This window comes from Boleophthalmus pectinirostris, unplaced genomic scaffold, assembly GCF_026225935.1.
Source record: "Boleophthalmus pectinirostris isolate CB_2022bp ecotype Guang Dong unplaced genomic scaffold, ASM2622593v1 HiC_scaffold_19, whole genome shotgun sequence".
NCBI classification, from domain to species: domain Eukaryota; kingdom Metazoa; phylum Chordata; class Actinopteri; order Gobiiformes; family Gobiidae; genus Boleophthalmus; species Boleophthalmus pectinirostris.
In genome coordinates this window covers 13599548-13619830 of record NW_026571140.1, presented here as the reverse complement: position 1 = coordinate 13619830, position 20283 = coordinate 13599548, and the positions used below count along the sequence as shown (strand labels likewise).

Sequence of the window (20283 nt, the reverse complement as noted above, 5' to 3'; positions counted from 1 at the left end):
TAGATGTAGCAGGCCACGGTTACGATACTACATTATCAGATGATCAGATGATAATGCTAAAAGGTTTTAAACAAAGATAAAACATGATTTCAAATGGGATTAATGAAGACCCGTAGGGAAAAAAAAGATTATTTAAATCTGGTGAATTGACAGAAATGTATTTGACATGGTAACATTTTGCTCATTTTACAATATTTTATTTAAATATCAATTAAATAAATTTCATACTATGATTGATTCTGGTGTTTTCAGTCCTGTCTGCAGTGTTTAATGCAATTTGTATGACCTGATTGTCCACAGGCATGGCTGAGGATGTACGGTTACCTGCCCCAGGCCAGCAGGCAGATGTCCACTATGAGATCAGCTCAAATCCTCTCCAGTGCCGTCAGTGACATGCAGAGATTCTACGGCCTGGAGGTGACTGGCCAAATGGATGCCCAAACAATAGAGTAAGCACAACTACATTACAGGATTTATGCAATAGCAATTTGACATCGTATACAGTACTGTAGTGTATATGTAAGGGTTTTCATTTATTTAAACCAAATAAACCTCTTTTTTAAAGTGGATTAAACACATAAACTCCACCCACAACTTCATTTCAAATAGAGTTGCTAAACTTGGCTGTGTCTAGAAGACTAAAGAAGAGAATAATTGGGGGAGTTGGTCTAACAGGTATTCACACTTCAAACTCCTCCTCTGCAGCTAGGGGTTTGTAATCAGAAACACCTAGCTTTAATCAGGAAAGTAGTGCATGATGTCACTAACTACTTGAAATTGCAGTGGCAAATGGAGGAGAACATGCACCAGATGTCTGAAAAAAAATTTCCCTGACATGAGATAAATGTCAGAACGATCAATCATCTCAACGTTTATTGCAATATTTAGTACTAGTAAATGTATTATTTTTTTTAATATCTAAAAGCAAAATCCACTATTCGAGTTTCACCACTCTTGCTGGGGCTGTCTGTGTCATTTTCTTCTTATTAAATTACATCTTGAGCTTAGCAACCAAAAAAAAAAACATACTATCTCTTGGGTAATTTATTCCTTACCACGCTCTTTGCTTCCTGTTTTTGACTTTTGTAATTCCTTTAGGGCAATGAGAAGACCTCGATGTGGTGTGCCTGACAAATTTGGAGGCCAGATAAAAACCAACGTGCGGCGGAAACGCTATGCCCTCACTGGACATAAATGGAATAAAAATCACCTCACATACAGGTAGATTTCAAATAACTTTACCCAGGGGAAGGCTGCTGAATTCACATTGTTCATATCTTCAATGTATTTTTTGTTACGATATAGCATTCAGAACTACACTCCGAAAATTGGGGAATACAACTCATTTGAGGCTATCCGGCGAGCTTTTAAAGTCTGGGAGAAGGTCACGCCTCTAACCTTTGACGAAATCCCCTACCAGGAGATCAAATATGGCCGTCGAAAGGAACCTGACATCATGATCTTCTTTGCTTCTGGTTTCCACGGCGACAGCTCTCCTTTTGATGGAGAGGGAGGCTTCTTGGCACATGCTTATTTCCCTGGTCCCGGAATGGGGGGAGACACTCACTTTGACTCCGACGAACCCTGGACAATAGGAAACCAAAATTTACAAGGTGAGAGCAGGATTGTATATTGGGAGGTATTTATAGTGCTACTGCTGTGTGAATTTTGACTGACACAACTTTAGGAATCACATAATGAGTTTTCATAAGGAGGTTGTTATTTTTCTGACAGGAATCGTGATAAGATTTGCCATTTATGTTTTGATAAGTTTCTGTTCAAGTTCACATTTTCAACATGTCCAGAAGAACTGACAAAAAAAAAAAATTTATACGAACTCAAAAACTATTACAAGAACGTGTCAGAACACATTCTGCAGAATAAGACAAGATATTTAGTTGTTTTTGGAGGAAATTGCGGTACTTTAAAACTGCAGCCCTTGTGATTTGCTAATTGTGTTCATTGATATTGTGATTCAGATTCCATTTCGATTAGTCTTGCAACCCATAGTTATTTATTGCAGTTCATAGACAGCTCAACTCACTTTGACTTCCTTACGCTGAAATGCAACTATTTGTCACATCTGTGCTATTTGTCACATATTTTGTACTGGAATATTTCTTTCTATGGAAACTTTGATTATTTTAGATAATGCAGGAGCGGGCAATATTGAAAAATATATTTTTGGAAGCTTACAGAAATGTGCTACAGTATGCCTATAAATGCAGCGATTGAAGTATCAGAGCAATTTGAATTGACTGTAAAATTTAACACAAAATTCATACCTGATTACACTGAAAGTTTTCTGTAGCTTTTTGATAGTCATCCCATTATTATATTATATTCTTTATTTATTTTAGATCCCTTGAGATACACCATCATCTCCTCTATTTGGAGTCAAAAAGACACATTGAACACTACAGATGAGTCTACATTTAGTTTTAATTGGATGTAAAAATAAGAGCATTATTTTTAAGTGGCCTCAGTGGAGTCTTGGTTTGCACTGAGTAACCCTGCTGACCAGAGGGGATTTTTACAACAATGCTCCTTCCTGCTCTGTAATCTGCATAGATGGAGCGGCCCTCAGACAGCTGTGTTGTGTGTGTGATCAGCCCAGTGGAGGATGTGTTGCAGGACACTTCACAGGGACAGTGGAATGCCCTGTAAGTGGGACTGTGTTCCACTCCACCGCTCCTGGAGACTGGGGCTTTTGTTGCCCGACAGCATTTGATCTGCCCAGAGGCAAAGTGCAACCAAATTACTATCTCCGAACTGTACCCAGACTTGCCCAGTCAGTGTAACAGTCTGAAAACGCCCTCTTCGCTAAGTGACTAGAGTTCTGCTACAGCTTGGACGTTTTTGTGTTATTCTCACAGAAGATTTGTGTTTAATTATTGGCTTTTAATTTAAGCAGTAGTAGTTTAGTTAGTAGTAGCAGTGACTTTGAGTTAAGTTAAGTACACTTTAATTTGCCTTATAGGATCTAGGCCAAATTTTTTGGTGTCTGCATTACAATTACAAAGATGTTTATTATCCTTCATGTTAGCAGGCTAGTTGTTCCCAGCTTGACGGTAAAATTCGCACTGTCTCTGAAAGTTGTGAAAAGCGCTTATAAACTCATCGTGGTCAATAATCAGGATGCTGAGATTGCATAAAATAAGGGAGGAATAACTTTAGTTTGAACCACAGGAAATCATTTAAAATGAGCTACTTCTGTTTTTCATGTTTTAAAACAATAAAACTCAGGTACAGCACCTTTAATAAAGCATGAACAAACACATAATTCATAATGAACAATATGTTTATTATTCAGGCAATACCTCAATTGGACAAGTGCTAATTCAGGCTCAGTAACTACTTTAATTAAGTAGTTAAAAAGCCTTAACTGTTTGTTAAAGCATTATTAAAGTAAGACAGATATTATAAAGCTGGGAAACTGTAATGTAAGTGAGGAAGGAAACCGTTGAGAAAACACTGCCTGATCTCACTGTCATGTGTTAGAGAAGTAATAATTGCTTGAAAATCTTGTGATGCAAAGTGTGATTAATCTACCACTCTGACCAAACCATCCTCCCAAGGCTTCCAATAATAGGTACTTTTTCTTATACACTACTGAAAGAAGCTGTTAAAAAGAGACGTAAACAAAAACATTACAGAAGTTTGCTGGTTGCGTGGTTTACTTTACGTTCTTTTTGTCGAGCTGAAAGGTTGTCACGGCGGCTTCACAGAAGCCTCTTTATTTGTCAGCTCTATCTCGCTCCCCTTGACTTCACCCTCTCAAGTGTTTGTTGCAGCTTAGCATAGCATGAGGACATTCATGTGACTCAAATGAAAGATGGGAGGGAGAGGAACTGTGCTGCTGTCTGTTTTTGCATGTGTGATGCTTATTCACTGCAAGGACATTCCCAAATACCAAGCCCACAGTGAGAGGATGATGATGTCACTGCCAAAAAATTGACCAATCAGCACAGGGCATCGCAGGGTTCAGAGATTAACCAGTGCATGGGCCAGCTACAAAGGAGTCTTGACTAAGGGGAAGTCGCCAGCTGTGAGTGGGGTTGACTTGACCGATAACAGCCTTAGAAGCGAGCCATTTGTGATAAAGCGTCCATGAGTGGTGGACACAGGCTCAAGTAGTGGTCAGTGTGCCTCATGTGTTAGACTGCTGCAGAGACATGGGACAAGCGCATTCTTTCACTGGTTAAAGAAGTGTGCTGATTCATATCTTGAGTTGTTTAAAATGGTCTTCCAAGTAGGGCTGTTGTTCACTAAGTACCAGGAAGCAATATATTTATTTAAAGACAGATTAAACTTACCAAATGCCAAATCTTCAAATAGCTCACTCACTAACTTCTCCCTTCTGCTGTTATCCCATATGCATTCTTATAATATAAATTAAATGTGTATTCTAATGCAAATTTTGGTTGATTAAGACAACATCGACCAATTAATCAAATAATTATAGACTAGTTATGTGTTCCAGTGGTTTGTGGTTATGTACGGTCTTTTTGAATGAGAATTATGAATAGTTATGGATAGTTATCAATAAAAATGTCTAATCTTTTTAATGTAACAAAGTGATATTTGGGTTTTCCATAAGCTTTTATAATTCCACCCAGGTTTGACTCCCATAAATGCTCCGTGCATTTAATTTACTTTAATAGTTTGACTGGATTTTTCATCAAAATAATCAATACAGACATTTAACAGTACAGTGAATTTACAAAGAAATGAGTACATCAGTTGGGGGACCTTTCCTTTTCAAGTTGAACGGAAGTCAATTTTAATAGTTGTTTATACCTTGACCTTATACAAAATAAACAAATGATAAAATTATGTGTTGTGTTTTTTGATTATTTGTTGTAATACAGATCTTGTGATAATTTAATTGTATGCATTAAATTAGCTTTTGTCTTTTTTTTTTTTTATGATTGTAGGCAATGACCTCTTCCTCGTAGCAGTCCATGAGCTGGGTCACGCTTTGGGGTTGGAGCACTCCAACAACCCCCTGGCCATCATGGCTCCTTTCTACCAGTGGATGGAGACTGAAAATTTCCAACTCCCTGAAGATGACCGACGGGGAATCCAACAGATTTATGGTACATTTATTCTTTCGCTTATAGAACCTTTTAACCATTCTTTCGAGTATTTTGTGTTAAATAATACATAGATCATTATTGTCCATTTTATTCATTGTAAAAGGTAATATTGATCTAAAACTATTCAATAATAGAAACATGTCCATTCAGTTCTTGATAAAAATTAGGGAACTGATAGGCCCTGTCTCTCCATAGTGCCATTTCACAGTTGCAAGATGTCCTATTTTTATTGTTGAAAAATGCTTGAATTTTATGAATAATTGCATTGTGAAACCAGAGATTTTCTGAACACTCAAACCTCAAATTCAGGACAATACTAGATTACTAAAATATTGAAAAATTTAAATAACGATATATTGCAATACTATATTTGGTATTTTTGTGGCTGTTCTATCAAGAGGAGTATGTTTTCTTATATTTTACTAAATGATTTTGTGACAGCGCTAAAGTTTTGTTGCTTGTATCTTGAATGGAAATGTGTTCATGGAATACTTTTGACATATTCACTGTTTTGATGCTTGAAATGGGTTGATTTCAAATTAAGTTTGCACAGGTAGTGATTTAATAAATAAATATTGCTTTTAAAATATGTTTGGCTCTTAAAATATATCGCCATATTATTGTATTGTGAGCCATGTATCGTGTATTGTATCAAATTGTGTATAAATCAGACTGAATATAATGAATATCCATATTGAACACAATCTGCTTCTGTATAGGTCAGCCCGACAGCAGTCCCACACAAGCACTGCCCACTGTCACACCTCGCCGTCCGGACCCCAGACCTCCTCAGAATCCGCCGCAGAACCCTCCTCAGAACCCCCCTCGCCACCCTGACCGGCCCAGGACCACAGACCGGCCAGACCACTACGGACCAAACATCTGCGAAGGCAACTTTGACACAGTCGCTATGCTCCGAGGAGAAATGTTTGTTTTCAAGGTAAATACATTTCACGACTCAGCATTTTTTTTACCCGCATGGCCTTGTTTGGACTTTGACTGGCCGTTAGCCGGAGGGCTGCGTCCTGACAACTTAATTGTGTAGATAAATCGGTTATCCTTTTATGGATGTACAAGATTAATGCCACGTGCTTGGTCTGTTTTCAATCAGGTCTCTCGGATTGTAAACCAATACAGCCTGCGTTTTATGAGGCAGAAAACTGGTAAAAGGGTGCGGTGTGATCAGGTGCTGGCCTTAAACAGCCTCTAGTCTAACAAAACATTAACAAGGGCTGACTCAGCAGGTTGCCTCCAATTGTTTCCTGGTTAGTATCTTGTAGCGAAAGGAGCCAAATTAGTAAACAGTTCGACATCAAGCTGCGCTCTTGTGGAAGTTTGATGCAGGGCTATGAGATTAATTACAGTTGAAATGAAACTGCAATTTGAATGGAGGCAATTAGCAAATTTTAAAGGCTGCGAGTACCATAATTTCCTCCATAAACAACAAAGTCTGAATTGTGATTCTTGTATTATTTTTTCAGTTCATATTTCAGTCTTTTTGTCGATTCCTCTGAATGCCTTCAAAATATGATCTTTGAACAGCATCCTATTATCAAAACATAAATCGCAAAACTAATCACGATGCTTGTCAGAAAAAAATGTAGTTAGATATTTTTTCCTAAATCGTTCAGCCCTACTACATGGACTTCATTAATTAAATGTGAAAATCAAATCAAAGAATCCATAAAACCTCTCTTACATAACTATTGGATCTATAAATCATCCATATCTCAATAGGAATGTATATTGCAAATTGGCTATCATTCCCCGTGTTTTTATCACAATCTCTTTAAAGCCGTATTAGCCTTTTTTTAAACCACAAAAGGAGGAACTTCTAACTAGTTTCTAGCTCTCACAAACCCTTTGGCTTATTGTTAATCTTCACATGCATTAATTTCCAAATCAAGCTGCTTACGGCTCTTGCTTGTTTTAAGTCCACAGATACTGGGAAAGAGTGCTTTGTATTCTGCCTTCTATAATATATACCGGTATATGTTTTTATGCTAAACAAGAGAACAGGGTCAATCACATAAAACCATATGATAGAACTTAGACTGGCCTTGCTAAAACTTGGAATCCAGTAATGTTTCATTCTAGTTTCTATGTACATAAGGGATGGGCGATACTGCTAGGTGAGTGTTAGAGTGGGGATAGGTCAAAAGGAGGCGTTTGACTCTGGCTCTGCTTTGCTCTGGAGAGGCTTGCAGATATGAGACAGGGAACATGCGAAAGAACCATTAGGCATTAGCTGCGCTTCTCCAATGTTATCATGATATCCTTACACGGTCCCATTTCAACTGTAGGGAGTGCACTGCAGCTCTGCTACTGGGATTAGATGTTAGACTTGGATAAACTTACTTTATCCACAAGGGAAGTTTCATAAATCATTTTAAAATTACTAGTAAGTACGTAACTGTGGCCAAGAGTTTTGATCGCAGTACTTACCAGCCTCAGTGTCGTGACATCGATTTCCGGCTCTAACATTTTGCCGAATGTCTCTTCCCACTCTTTGCCGCCATTTCATGTGTATTACTGTACTGTATAATGAAACATGCAGTCAAAAAATCTCATAAAGTAAACTACCAATAAAGTAATACAAAAAAAAGATATTGAAGTATTTTTATAGATTTTTTAGGTAATTGTACTTTTTAGTAGATTTTTAATCCTGTATTTGAACTTGTAATTGAGTGTAATTCAAGCCATATAACTGTAATTAGCTACATTCATAATCATTGGAGTTACTGAGTACAGCACAAATGTCAATTTTCACAAATGCACGGTTGTTCTTTCTGTATCCACAAACATACATAACAAGCTCTGCATCGCCTGCTCTGATTCGCCAGAGCTCAGAGAATATGTGGATTGCAATTTAAAACAATTTAAGCTTTTAATTAATCAGTTTGATGATAAAAGATGTTTCAAAATTCTGTAAAACTTCACTCTGAGTAGTATTTTTTATGTGTTCTTGAAATTCAAACTAATAAAACACTATTCTTTGTACTAAAATGACACCCTGTAGAAACTTCCGTTGATGAGGATGATGGATACAACTTACTCAAGCATAGCACAGCGGAATTTCAAACATTGCTGTATCAAAAGCCTGAGATGGACACACCCACTTGGTCTGTAAATAGTGACTGCAATAAGTGTGCCTGACTGTGATCAGTAGCAGAGATGTCCAGCTGTCCGGACGTGCACATGGCCAGAGAATTATATTTGCCCTCTTAGATTTCACGTCCACCCCTAACATCTCTATTCTGGGGTTTTTCCCTTCAGGCCCGAACAAGGTCTGGAAAGCATTTATCATATCACTAAAATTACATTACGGCCTTCATGCGCAAGTTCTTTCAAATGTCATTAACTGGCTTTAGAAATCAAATGAAGCTCCAGCATGTGCAATGGTCTGTTTAATGCGAACTTGTCATCAGCGAAGAAAGACTTTGAATAGGTTGGTAGTTATTGGAATCTTGGCTGACTTCTTTATTCATGTGCGGATAAATCACTTGTTAATTTGGAAGTAAATCCCCACCCTCTGCTGCGTGCTGGCCGGGATTTGAAGTGCCAACAGCACCACTTCATAGAAAGGGTTAGGAGGAGAAAATTACTTGAAATATGTCGTTGGATTTCACTGAAGAACGCATGCAGTGCTGTCTTCATTCTCAAACTGTGAGATGAGTTCTCCAGACAACTAATATGGTCAATTCAGCCTCAATCTGCTTGCTGTGAGAAGGGGGGCTGTCAGACCACACAAATCGAAATGCTTGTGTAGAGCCATTCCCATAGCCGGATGAGTTCTGTTCCATTCTGTGCCGTGCTGACAGACTGCCAGTTTGTCCGGAGTGAAGGACGAAACTCTCCAAGCGTGCCAGAAGAGAAGCAGCGTTTTACCGTTACATTATCCAGGACAAGACGGGCCACTGACTCACCGCTTCTGAATGGGCGCGGTGTAAATCTGTCCACTGGCTCAAATGCAAGAACAACCACTGTGCTTTGCTGATGTGCCTCTCGTTGCCCTTGTGGTAATGTGCGTTTTAGACTTTTGGAGAGATTTAGGGATTATAGCATTATAGTGGTATTGGGATAAGTTGATAGTTGTGATAAAATGGAATGGAACTGATTTATTTATTTATTTTTTTTACTTTATTAATATATTTTTTATGTGTATTGAATGACAATAAAGTATCTATCATCTATCTAAGAAGAGAGTCTGGATAAACAGTATTTTTTCTGGTGGGGCTTGAATGCAGAGAGATGTTTCATGGTTTGCATGGAATCTACCAGAGTATAGGATTTAACTTATCTATCTTGCAAAGACAGCTGTTTTATTGCCGAAAATACTTAGATGACATTTAGTGTTATCTAAGTATATTTACATAGATTCTTGGAGTATGGATATTGCTTTTGTTGATTATACAATAAAGACAAAGTATACATTGTGCAGCCCTAATGCAGAAGCAATTGAAAACATTAAGATGGTCTCAGGCAGCAGTGCTTGGGAATGTATGTTAGAAATATTTAATGATCTTATAGAATATAATTTAGAGGAAAATAATTTACTTCCTTGGTTCTCCATTGTCTTGTCAGGGCCGGTGGTTCTGGCGGGTCCGCAGAAACAGGGTGCTGGATAACTACCCCATGCCCATCGGTCACTTCTGGAGGGGTCTACCTGGAGATATAGATGCTGCTTATGAGAGACACGATGGGAAGTTTGTCTTCTTCAAAGGTAAACTGACATTACTACTATTCGTTCAGTGTATTATTTGTTGTTAATTGTCTTGCTGTGCTGTGGGTCTATGAGACACTGTTTAGTTTGGAAAGCACAAAAGCTTTGTGTTGCATATTGTTGCTAATGGAGGCATTATAAAATTTGCCAACAATGCTTTTTCCAGGTTAAAAGGTAACATCATCTTGACTTCCAGTTACAAAACAAGCTGCAGATTTAAAAGAAATTTAGTCTGAAACACTTTATTTCTGCATTGTATGTAGTCTATCAAATTTTAAGTATGCAATCTGTTAATGCGCATCAACTATCTTCTGCATACCAGACAACATAGAAATGCTTTGCTCTTTGCTGACACACCAGATTTGACAAAGAAGGCCAGTGTTTAGAGTTTCCTTCCAGGGAATCCTCACTATTTACTCTACTCTGCCAGTACATAGCCGTAGTTGGATTTGGAGCTGTGGATGATAGGACATGTATAGAAAGCCAGTGTCCACATGTGAACACTGCCTGCTGTTTAAGGTAAAATATGCTCTCCCCTTCATCTTTATGACCAGATAGTTTGATAGAGCAGTTTAGGCTTAAGCAGCCTTTGCAAACCATCCACCATCTGGGCTTTTCCTTGAAGTTATATTGTTCTATTTCAAACGTAAGAGCGTTTTCGTATCTCCCAGATAATTTCAGATATCCATACGCCCCCACCTCTTAAAGAAAGTAGGGCCACATAATGTATTCTACGCGCCAAATGTAAATCTATTTTAGTGCGACTCATTATTTATACTCTGTCAGTGAGAGCAGCTTGTCTTTTACAGCGCTGGATGAAGTTGTTGCTGTTGAATGAAAAAGAACGCACTCAGCCTTTGATGCAGTCCGGGCCGAGGCTCCAGGCTCTGGGCAGCTGGAGATGATGGGTGGGATGATGTCATCTCTAAGCCTCAGTGCGACACTTGGCCGAATGCCATTAGGGAAGAAAGAGAGGAAGAAGTGAGAGAGAGAAACTACCGTAGTGCCATGGTTAGGAGAGTACAAGAGGCAGACCACTACGTGTTTAGCCTCATGATTGCTGACATTTTGTATTTAATGTAGTCAATATTAGCATTAGTAAATGACAAGATAGTTAGTGATTCTAGCTACACGTAATGACATGAGCTTCATAGTGTAATAAGCATTAGAGCTGCAAGATTAATTGCAACTGAATCAAAAAAAAAAAAAAAAGACAATTAGAATGGGTGCAATCTACTGCAATTTTTAAAGTACCCTTTAAAAACAATGAAATATTCTTAGTCTACATAAAGGCTCCTAAGATCTGGCCAAACATTACCTGAAATGTGTGTGTGTTGTATTTGTTTGGTTGTTCATATTTCAGTCTTTTTTATCTATTCTTTTAGACGTTTAAAATGTGAACTTTGAACAAAATCTTATTATTTAAACCTAAATTGCAAAATCTAATCACAATTGTGAGAAAGATTGCAATTTGATATTCTTTCCCAAATCATTCAGCCCTAATATGCATAAAATCTAAACTTTAGTGAATGATTGTCAGAGTGAATGTATGAGTTTCATTTTGTAAGCTCATCATTTGTAAGCTTCAGAATTGTTGTTTTGTTGGAAGGCAAAATTCAATGTTTAATCCTGTTTGTTCTCTAAACCTCTTGAGTTATAAAAAGAACAGTCTAATTTTACAAACATTGGTATATAAGGTGATATTTCTGCATTTCTTTGTGTTTAGGTAACTTTTTGGTAATATTTGAATCTCATTTATGTCATTACTGAGATTATGGTTATTATATGATCCAAAGATTGTCAACAAGAAGTTTACACACTCCTTTAGTGGTTTAATTTCCCATCAGTCATGAAGTGCAAATACTTCTAGAAACAATATAATTAAACAAGTGTGACTGTATTCAAATTTACTTTTTAAAGCTACCTAGTAGGTCTAGAAGTGCATTTCTGAAGTACATTCTCTATCGCTCTATTCTTAGGGAAGCATACAATACCTGACATTCCTCACATCACATTTGTCATCAAACAGCAAGTCACTGCATTGTTGCTTGTTTGTTTGTAAAATACAAAAATACATTATAATGCTTTTAAATTAGCAAACAAAAACTGAAAATTGGATGGAGTAGTGTCTCTAAATGTACTGTAGTTTCCTTCTGCTCATCTTCAAGTCCCGAAATCCATAGGCTGATCATATATTTGTAACAATGCCTTACAGATAACAAAGTGGGAATTCATTATCCATCTAACCTGCACAGCTGCTAGCATTTATATTTATATCAGTCCTAAGCTACAATAACAAAAAACATACATTTTCCCAGCAGGAAAGAATCAAACTTTGAGGTCACAGAAACTTGCACATCGAGTTGGAAAGTCATGGAAGTAGTCATGGGGATTTTGAACATAGGGAGCGCAGCACAGCGGGATCCCTGGGAAGCGTTGCGTCAAGACCCCTGCCCTCTCCAGATGCCGAGTGCGGGGTTTTCATTTTAAACTCGGAGCTCAGGCGTAGAGGGGGTGGGCGGACAGATAAATGGGTGGGTTAGGTGGATCTACGCCAAGAACCAAGATGTAATTGTACCAGAAAAAGCATATTCGCAAAACAATAAAACTTTTTAGGAATTTTGCTTGCGTCTGACATAACACAAGCTGCTGCTAATAGCTCATTACCAAACCGCCAAGTCCACAAGCAATGAAGCCGTGTTCATTTCTACAGGCTTTCTTTATTGCCGGCCAACAAATCATTATTGCACTGGTGTGTAATTTACAAGTGTGTGTAAAGGCTGCTCGGGTTTTCTCTGATTGTTCTGATTATTGTTCATTCCCCCGTTATAATTTGTTTTATTTCATGCCAGCAAAAATATAAGTGTCTGTTATTGTTTATAGCCCCATTTTGTAGTCCATAAAGGATACTGTATGGATTTGGGCGTGTAAGGGTCGTGTTGCTAGCATTCTCAATAGTACTTAGGGAGAATGAACAACAGTAGGAAGGGATGTCTAAGAGTTGCAACCAATATTGTTATGTCTTTGCAGGGAATAGATACTGGGTTTTCAGGGAGGCCAATCTGGAGCCAGGCTATCCACAAGAACTGGTCCACTATGGGTCCGACATTCCATACGACAGAATCGATGCAGCTATCTGGTGGGAGCCATCGGGCTACACCTACTTCTTCCAAGGAGACAGGTAAAAATAACATAGCAGTATTTGTATCTAAAGGTCTTATACTAAACACAATTTAAGCTTTTTAACCCATTTTGAAACATATTAGTACTCAGTATTGAGAGTAATGCATTATAAAAGTAATTCAATTACTGTAATGCATTGCTTTTTGCTGTAACGCAGTAATGTAAGGCATTACAGGGAAAAAATTTTAATATTTTACTCAGTACAAATGTCAGTAACGCGCGTTACAATCCTTTTTTAACCTGGATTGAAGTGGTGGGTTTTTCTTCATACAAATTCGCTAAAATCACTGCGATATCAGCAGCGGTGAAATGCCGGAGACGCGGCCACATAGACCGTAACCACGGGTGAAAGGACTGACACAGAACTCCACGCTGTTTAGACCTGGTGTAGACCTGGGTCAGTTCTGGGTTAGACCTGGTTCAGTCCTGGTTTAGACGTAGTTTAGTCGTGGTTCAGCTCTGGTTTAGTCCTGGTTCAGTCTTGGTTCAGTCCATATACAGCGCAAAAGTTCAGCATCTTCACAGTTATTTTGGAGAGTAACTTAAAAAGTAATGCAATAGTAATGTAATGCCTTACATTTTAAATCCAGTAATATTGTAATGTAACAAATTACTTTGAAATGACAGTAATAAGTAATAAATAATGCATTACAGTTTTAAAGTAACTTGCCCAACAGTGTTAATACTAACGCTAACATATTTATTTTGTAAGAACAAGAGTACCTATTTACCTATTTACCGATTTGTGACCTAAAGAATCAATGTATGTCATCTTTTTGAGGAAGCAACATTATAACGGACCTCTCTTTCATATAGATATTTTTTAAACAGGCCCATTTGAGGCATCTAATCCCAGGCCCCAACAAAGTCTGCTGACGGCCCTGATAAGCTATGTTTTATTGCCAGGAATTTTAATACTTTTTATGGGATTTGTGGGATGTTGTGTCTTACCAAAAGCTTTACTGATAGAAAGTCTTGTTGGAGGCATTCACTTTTGTTGGCTAATTAACAATAAAATCTTACAGGCATGGTTATATCCGCTTACACCGCGCGATTGAGAAAAAGTGTAAATAAATAGTAAAAAAAGACATTTAGCACTATATCTATGATCTTAAACAGGGTGAATTATGCAAAATGGATTTTCTTTAAATTCTACAATGTTAGAATGTTGATCCCTCATCATAAACATGCCTGAAGAGGTTTTAGATGTCTTCCATTCTTGTGATCTCTCTCTCTCTATAGGTATACAAAAGCATGATACAAACTGTACACAGCAATTTGACAATCTTGATCCAGCGGGATATACCCTGATTGTGTTGTGATAGTGGTAAAGGGGAGTGACTTAGCATGGAGAGCAAAGGGAGGGGAGACTAAAGAAAAAATATGTTAATACATTGTTTTCAGCGACTATAGTATGTTCAAAACAATAAAAGGGTAACATGGTGATATATAAGTTATGTGTTAGCCGTTAATACCTCAGTAAAATACTGCCTATTTAACATTTTGGGAAAATATAGCAGAATACATAAAAGTTATTTTCAAATACAATGGAAGCAGAAAAGGTCACTCACTTCGTAATTTATAGTTAGAGTGGGTCTACATGAGCCAATTGCTTGAATATTATAGACTTGAACAACAGGCACTGGAAGTTTTTGAGTAATTCATAAGCCAATTTATATTAGACTATAAAATATATCTTGAGAACGCAATATGCCCTGTGCCGTGCTTTGAACAAATCTCATTAAACAATATTTACACTTCTGCGAATCTGAGTTGACATAAATATATGAATAAACAGACAGAAAAGAAAGGACTAGAATTCATGCTTTTTATAGTTCAGTGGAGAAACAGATCAGCTGTACGTAGACTGCATGAGAAATGATTTCGCGAGTTTCAGACAGCTAATAAACTGTAACAACCATCTCCGCCGCTTCTGTCCACAGGTACTGGCGTTTCAACGAGCAGAGCCGATCAGCTGACAGCGGCTACCCAAAACCCATCAGCGTGTGGGGCTCTTCGGTGCCCCAGTCTCCCAAGGGTGCCTTCCTCAGCGATGATGGAGGTGAGCTGCGAGTTTCACTTTTATGGATAGGGAGTTATCAAGCGAGAAGGAGGGGGCTGGGGCTGGCAGATAGGGCCGTAAAACAAAGGATGCGGGTGTGGCTGTTCACTCATCAAGGGAATGGGGATGGATATGAGCTTGAGGAGCGATGTAAAACAGAGGAGCAGTTTTGTTTTGATTTCCAGTCAGAGAGTTTTTGTTAGATATCAGACTTTCTTATACTGTAGCTGTGGGAGTCTAAACAGGTTTGAAATTATATTGAGGTTTGTCACAATAATGAGGGAAATGTGAGCTGATGAGACAAAACAGAAAGCGCAGAGCTATTTTGTCAACTGTTTGCGCAGCTGAAATATTGATTGCGGGGAGAGTCAAATTGCATTGTGAGTCTTGAATGACTTAATAAAGTTTTGAGGTAGACAGATAAAGGATTTTGAGTATAATGGTTTGTGGATTTAACCCACTGAACAGTGCTTCATTTCTCTTCGCTTTCTTTTTTGCTTTATTTTGTCCTGGCTTTATTGTGTCCAGAATTTCTTAAATAATTGGAAGTTATAATACGCACAGAGTAGTAGCCGGAGATAGGGGGTAAGTGAAAACAGCCTTGAATTCAGGACAGTACAAGATTACAGAAAACATGCAGGAATCAATCAAAATACAACACTAAATAAGATAACAAAGAAGGAGCACCAGCATAGTTAAAATAAATCTCAATTTTACATAATAGGTGCCCTTTAATGTATTTTTATCTAAGAAGACAAAAGATATCTATTTTCAAATTTTAAGAATTTATAACTGTTCTGTTTAACAGTAGCTCTGGGCAGCAGGTCCTGTTTCAGGGCAGTTTGAGGCGAGTAACAACCCCCAGGACAAAAGTATGTTATAAATGTAAGAGGAACATGAATTTTTCCAGAAATTAAAATGCTAATGTGGACTCGAATTTTGTTTCAGTAAGGAATTTTATGTACAATACACTTTCTTCTAATCTCCTAATGTTTTACTTCTTCCTTTTGCAGCCTACACTTACTTCTACAAGGGCTCTAAGTACTGGAAGTTCGACAACCACCGCATGAAGAGCGAACCCGGCTTCCCCAAGTCCATCCTGCGGGACTTTATGGGCTGCAGCGTGGACCTAGATCCAGACAGAACCACTGACACGGATACAGAGCGCAAATACCCCGACGTGAACCGGCCACCCTTCAACCCCGACGCGGGACGAGACGGAGACAAGGGCAAGGACCGAACGGACAAAGAGAAGGAAACGGGGAGAGGGAAAGATAGAGAGGAGGAGGAGAGAGAGGGTAGAGAAGAGGAGACCAATGAAGTCGATGTGGTTTTGAAGGTGGATGACAGTGAACAGCGGACCATGAATATCCTAATGGTGACTATACCCTTGGTGCTGGTGTTGTGTATCCTGGGACTCATCTATGCGATCATCAACACGCTACAGAGCAAAGGAGCGCCGCGTCTGCTGGTTCACTGCAAGCGCTCACTACAGGATTGGGTCTGACCTCTGGACCCAGTGGGCGGTGGACTAAGAAAGGGTGCAGTCTTTTGTATATGTGGTTTTATGAGCTACGTTAATTTGGCATTAGCATCTTGATAGGTAAACAGACAGGTGAAGATGTCACCCACAAAAACCAAGTCATTTTTCAGTCAACTTTTCTTTTTTTTTTTTTTTCAAATATTTTTGCTAGCACTTCTATGTTGGCCCAACTACCCATACAAATTTCTTTTGTTTACATGATAATTACTTATGTACTTAGTCCAATGAGGTTAATTTGGTCTTCTGATATTTTATGTTATTAGGTTCTTTTTTCAAACCAAGAGATTGTTTTCATACCTGACAGTGACCACTCTGAGGAAGACCACTAGTGAGCAGTTGAAACTGTCAGGTATGAAAACAAACTCTTGGTCTGAAAAAATAACCTAATAACATAATTATGTTGTTGTTGACTCAAATATAATAAAGTTTTTTTTTTTAATCTGTAATGGGTGACACTTCAGACCCCTTCTAAAATGAAAGAAAATATGCAAATCACATAAATCCAATATAAATCTCACCCAAAATTATGATATATATTTTTTTTCAAACAGATTACCTATAATGATTCTCTAGAACTAGCTCAAATACAACCACATATTCAAAGCTTTCCCTTGAAATGAATACAGATGCCCACCCCATACGCTTGTCTAATCAAACTTCCTCCCAGTGGTCCACACCAATTTCTGTTCAGTGGCTCAACATTTCATAAACGTGGTAGCTGATCCATGCAAATACCAATTTCAAACACACCCTCTCATTTTTCATGGTGCTACAACACGGACACTGTAGTCTATTTATATGAGAGACGTTTGCACATGTTTTTTTTTTTTTTTTATTCCTTTGTTTTGCGTGGTCTTTGTTATTTTATTTGACTTTTTTAATGATTTTCTCAACTAGAAAGACTGTAACTCGCCCTCCATCTCTGCACCACATGCATTCTCCGATCTCAACAGAGGCTTATAATATTACCCTTGCAGAAAATGAGGAAATTCGAGAAGCTGAGCGATGATCACACCTCTTATCATATTGTAAACCACATTCCTATTTTCTCTTTCCTATCTCTACAAATTGGGTACATTTTTGATCCCCTAGGGTGCTTAAGAAATGTTGAATTTTCTTGCCATTTCTAACAAAGATTACTTCCATCTTTATGGTAATTTTCCCAGTAAATTCAGACAAGAAAAACTTGACTTTCTAAAGAAACTTATGGGTAATGTAATGTGCAGAATCCGTTGTTGCTTATAATTAAATAAGTTCATATAGAGTAATTAGAAATACAGCATGTGCCATAGCCTTTCTAATGTAGCATAAAAAGATAAGTTAAAATTGTCTTGCAGTTTTACTTGGCAGGAGGTATTTGGTTTGGCTGGCCAAGCAAATTGCTATTACAAAAGTAGACTAAAAAGGCACTTGTAAATTCTACTAGGTTCATGCATGTAGTTACTTCCCATTACTAGCTGTAAAAACGTCAACAGCCAGTTGCCTTTCCTTCCCTTAATAGGCAAGCCATTTCCAAGCTCTTTCAGGGTTAAAGTAAACCAATATTACAAGGACTTGTCCCATTAACCGGCTAATTCTTAGCATACTTCCTTCATGTCAACATTTAGACCTTTTTTCCTTTGCAGAGTTTAGGCTAATAGTTCATTTAAGAAGCCTGCTCACTGTGAAATTCCATTCATCTATTACTAGTGTAAAACAAAGCTAGGTTCAGGAGAGGATGCCATCACACATGCACGTAGAGGCTAATGTAGCGTGTAGCTAGTAATGGATTTTTTACTGCTCATGTTTTTAAAAGGGCATTTTCAGTGACCTCATGTGTGACCTGTAGCTGTCTGATGTCCTCGTGGGGCTAAACCAGTGTGGGCTAAAGCTAATCCGCTTCATTAAAAAACAGCAGGTGTGCACCAATGCTGTTAACCCCCACGACCCCCCAAAGCAAACCTTGAACTCAGAGGAACTAAAAACTCCCTGTTTCTTTTTATCTTACAGGCCGGAGGAAGGGATGAAAGGGAGTGTGCTATGTTTCTATTAGCCTGGTAGGAGATTAGCCACTGTTTGTAGGCATCACAAGTCAGTCCCAGTTTCATTAAAGAAGGAAGGCACAGAAGTGTAGACTTGGGTTTTGGAAAAATCAAAGACATATTTAAAGTTGTATTTTGGGATAAAGGAAGCATGATCCAGATGATTTGAGCATTGTGGATTTGTTAAACCAAGAGGCTCATTACCATTTTCAATACCGCAATGATATAAAAGAAATATTTTTAGACAATAGAATGTATTTTTCGAAACAAAATAGTAGTCTCATGAACCCCTTGACACCTGAATTGATATAGATGAATATAAAAAAATGTTTTGAGTGTGTTTTTGCCTTTAAGTAGATAGTAAATTAAGTTGAGATTGTTAATTTGACTATAGCAAAAAACAAAAACAAAAAACAAACAGAAATTTAGATATGTTGCAAATTTCCGACAAGTAGAAACAAGTGCTTTCCAAAGGTTCCTGGGAAGGTACTGCATATGCACTAACTGGCGTTGAGGAAATGCAGCCGCTATCTCGGCTTATATCTTGATCGAAATGGTTTGTTGCATATTTGTGACAGTCGGCATTAAGGGGTTAATATTGCCAAGTGTTTAAGAAATAGATTGGGCTCACTCTAAAAGGAAAGGTCTAATTTCATCCTATACATTTTTATCTATGTTACTTTTTTAATTTCAATATTCATACAAGTAGCATTCAATTAGTATTGACCTTTTGGCAAACCTAATCACTTACGTGAAACTATAAACACTGAACAAAACCACTCCTTATCCTGCGCTATTGTCTACATAGGTTTTATAGTTGTTTCTGAATGCATTGTGGACTATATTTCCCATAGTACATTGTGGTCACATAGTTTATATACATATAATGGCTTTGCTGATGGCTGCAGGGCTCGAGTGACAATGAGCTCTTTTTGTAGACATAAGTTTCCATACGCACCATTACCACATGATTAACAGACAGTTGCATAGTGTCCACAACTCTTCACTACTGAGTCAACTATAGTGCTGGCATTGACAGGGCTTTTATTGCAGAGTGAAATGTATGACCACTATTGTGCATATTGCAATCATTTGGTATAGAGTCTTGTGAGTGTGACTTTAGTTTTTCGCATTGGGTTAAACCACTTATTGCAACAGCTTGACAGAACATGACTTAGAATGCAAAGTTTGTATAAAATTATAACTTACAGTGTCGAATTATACAGTTTGAGAATTGCTGATTAGGTATTAACCCGTTTGGTTTATATCAGGGACTTTTTTTTTTTTTTTTACCAATAATCATGGTTAGAAGTTAGTTACACAATCAAACGAAAATGCCTTTGTTTGTGTTTGTTGAGTTTTAAGTATCAGTATCAAATTATGCACAGAAATACCATTATATGCTTTTTTTTTTTTTGCATTTTAATCAGAATTTTTTTTTTTAGAATTAGATTTTTCAAATGCAAGATTCACAGTATTGCTGATAATTTGACATTGTGCCCCCAAAATAGTTTTGGCTTTTAGAGTGTTTTTAGACATTGCACATTAGAATGGCATTTATTTATGGAAATCTTATGAAAAAGTAGATTTAAAATATGTAGTTTATTTAGCTTCACTTCATCTATTTGGCTTAATATGCAGATTTGTCAAAT

The 20283-nt window shown here is 37.7% G+C and overlaps 1 protein-coding gene across 1 annotated transcript; it reads left to right on the top strand.

The window, feature by feature from the left end:
• The first annotated feature begins 300 nt into the window (after positions 1-300).
• Positions 301-19900, top strand: mmp15b (matrix metallopeptidase 15b). The gene is made up of 9 exons (XM_055155047.1): positions 301-449; positions 1099-1221; positions 1306-1613; positions 4938-5099; positions 5819-6039; positions 9684-9822; positions 12853-13003; positions 14949-15067; positions 16081-19900. The coding sequence occupies exons 1-9, from the start codon at positions 313-315 to the stop codon at positions 16572-16574; spliced, it is 1854 nt and encodes a 617-aa protein (XP_055011022.1). The 5' UTR covers positions 301-312; the 3' UTR covers positions 16575-19900.
• Positions 19901-20283: the final 383 nt, after the last annotated feature.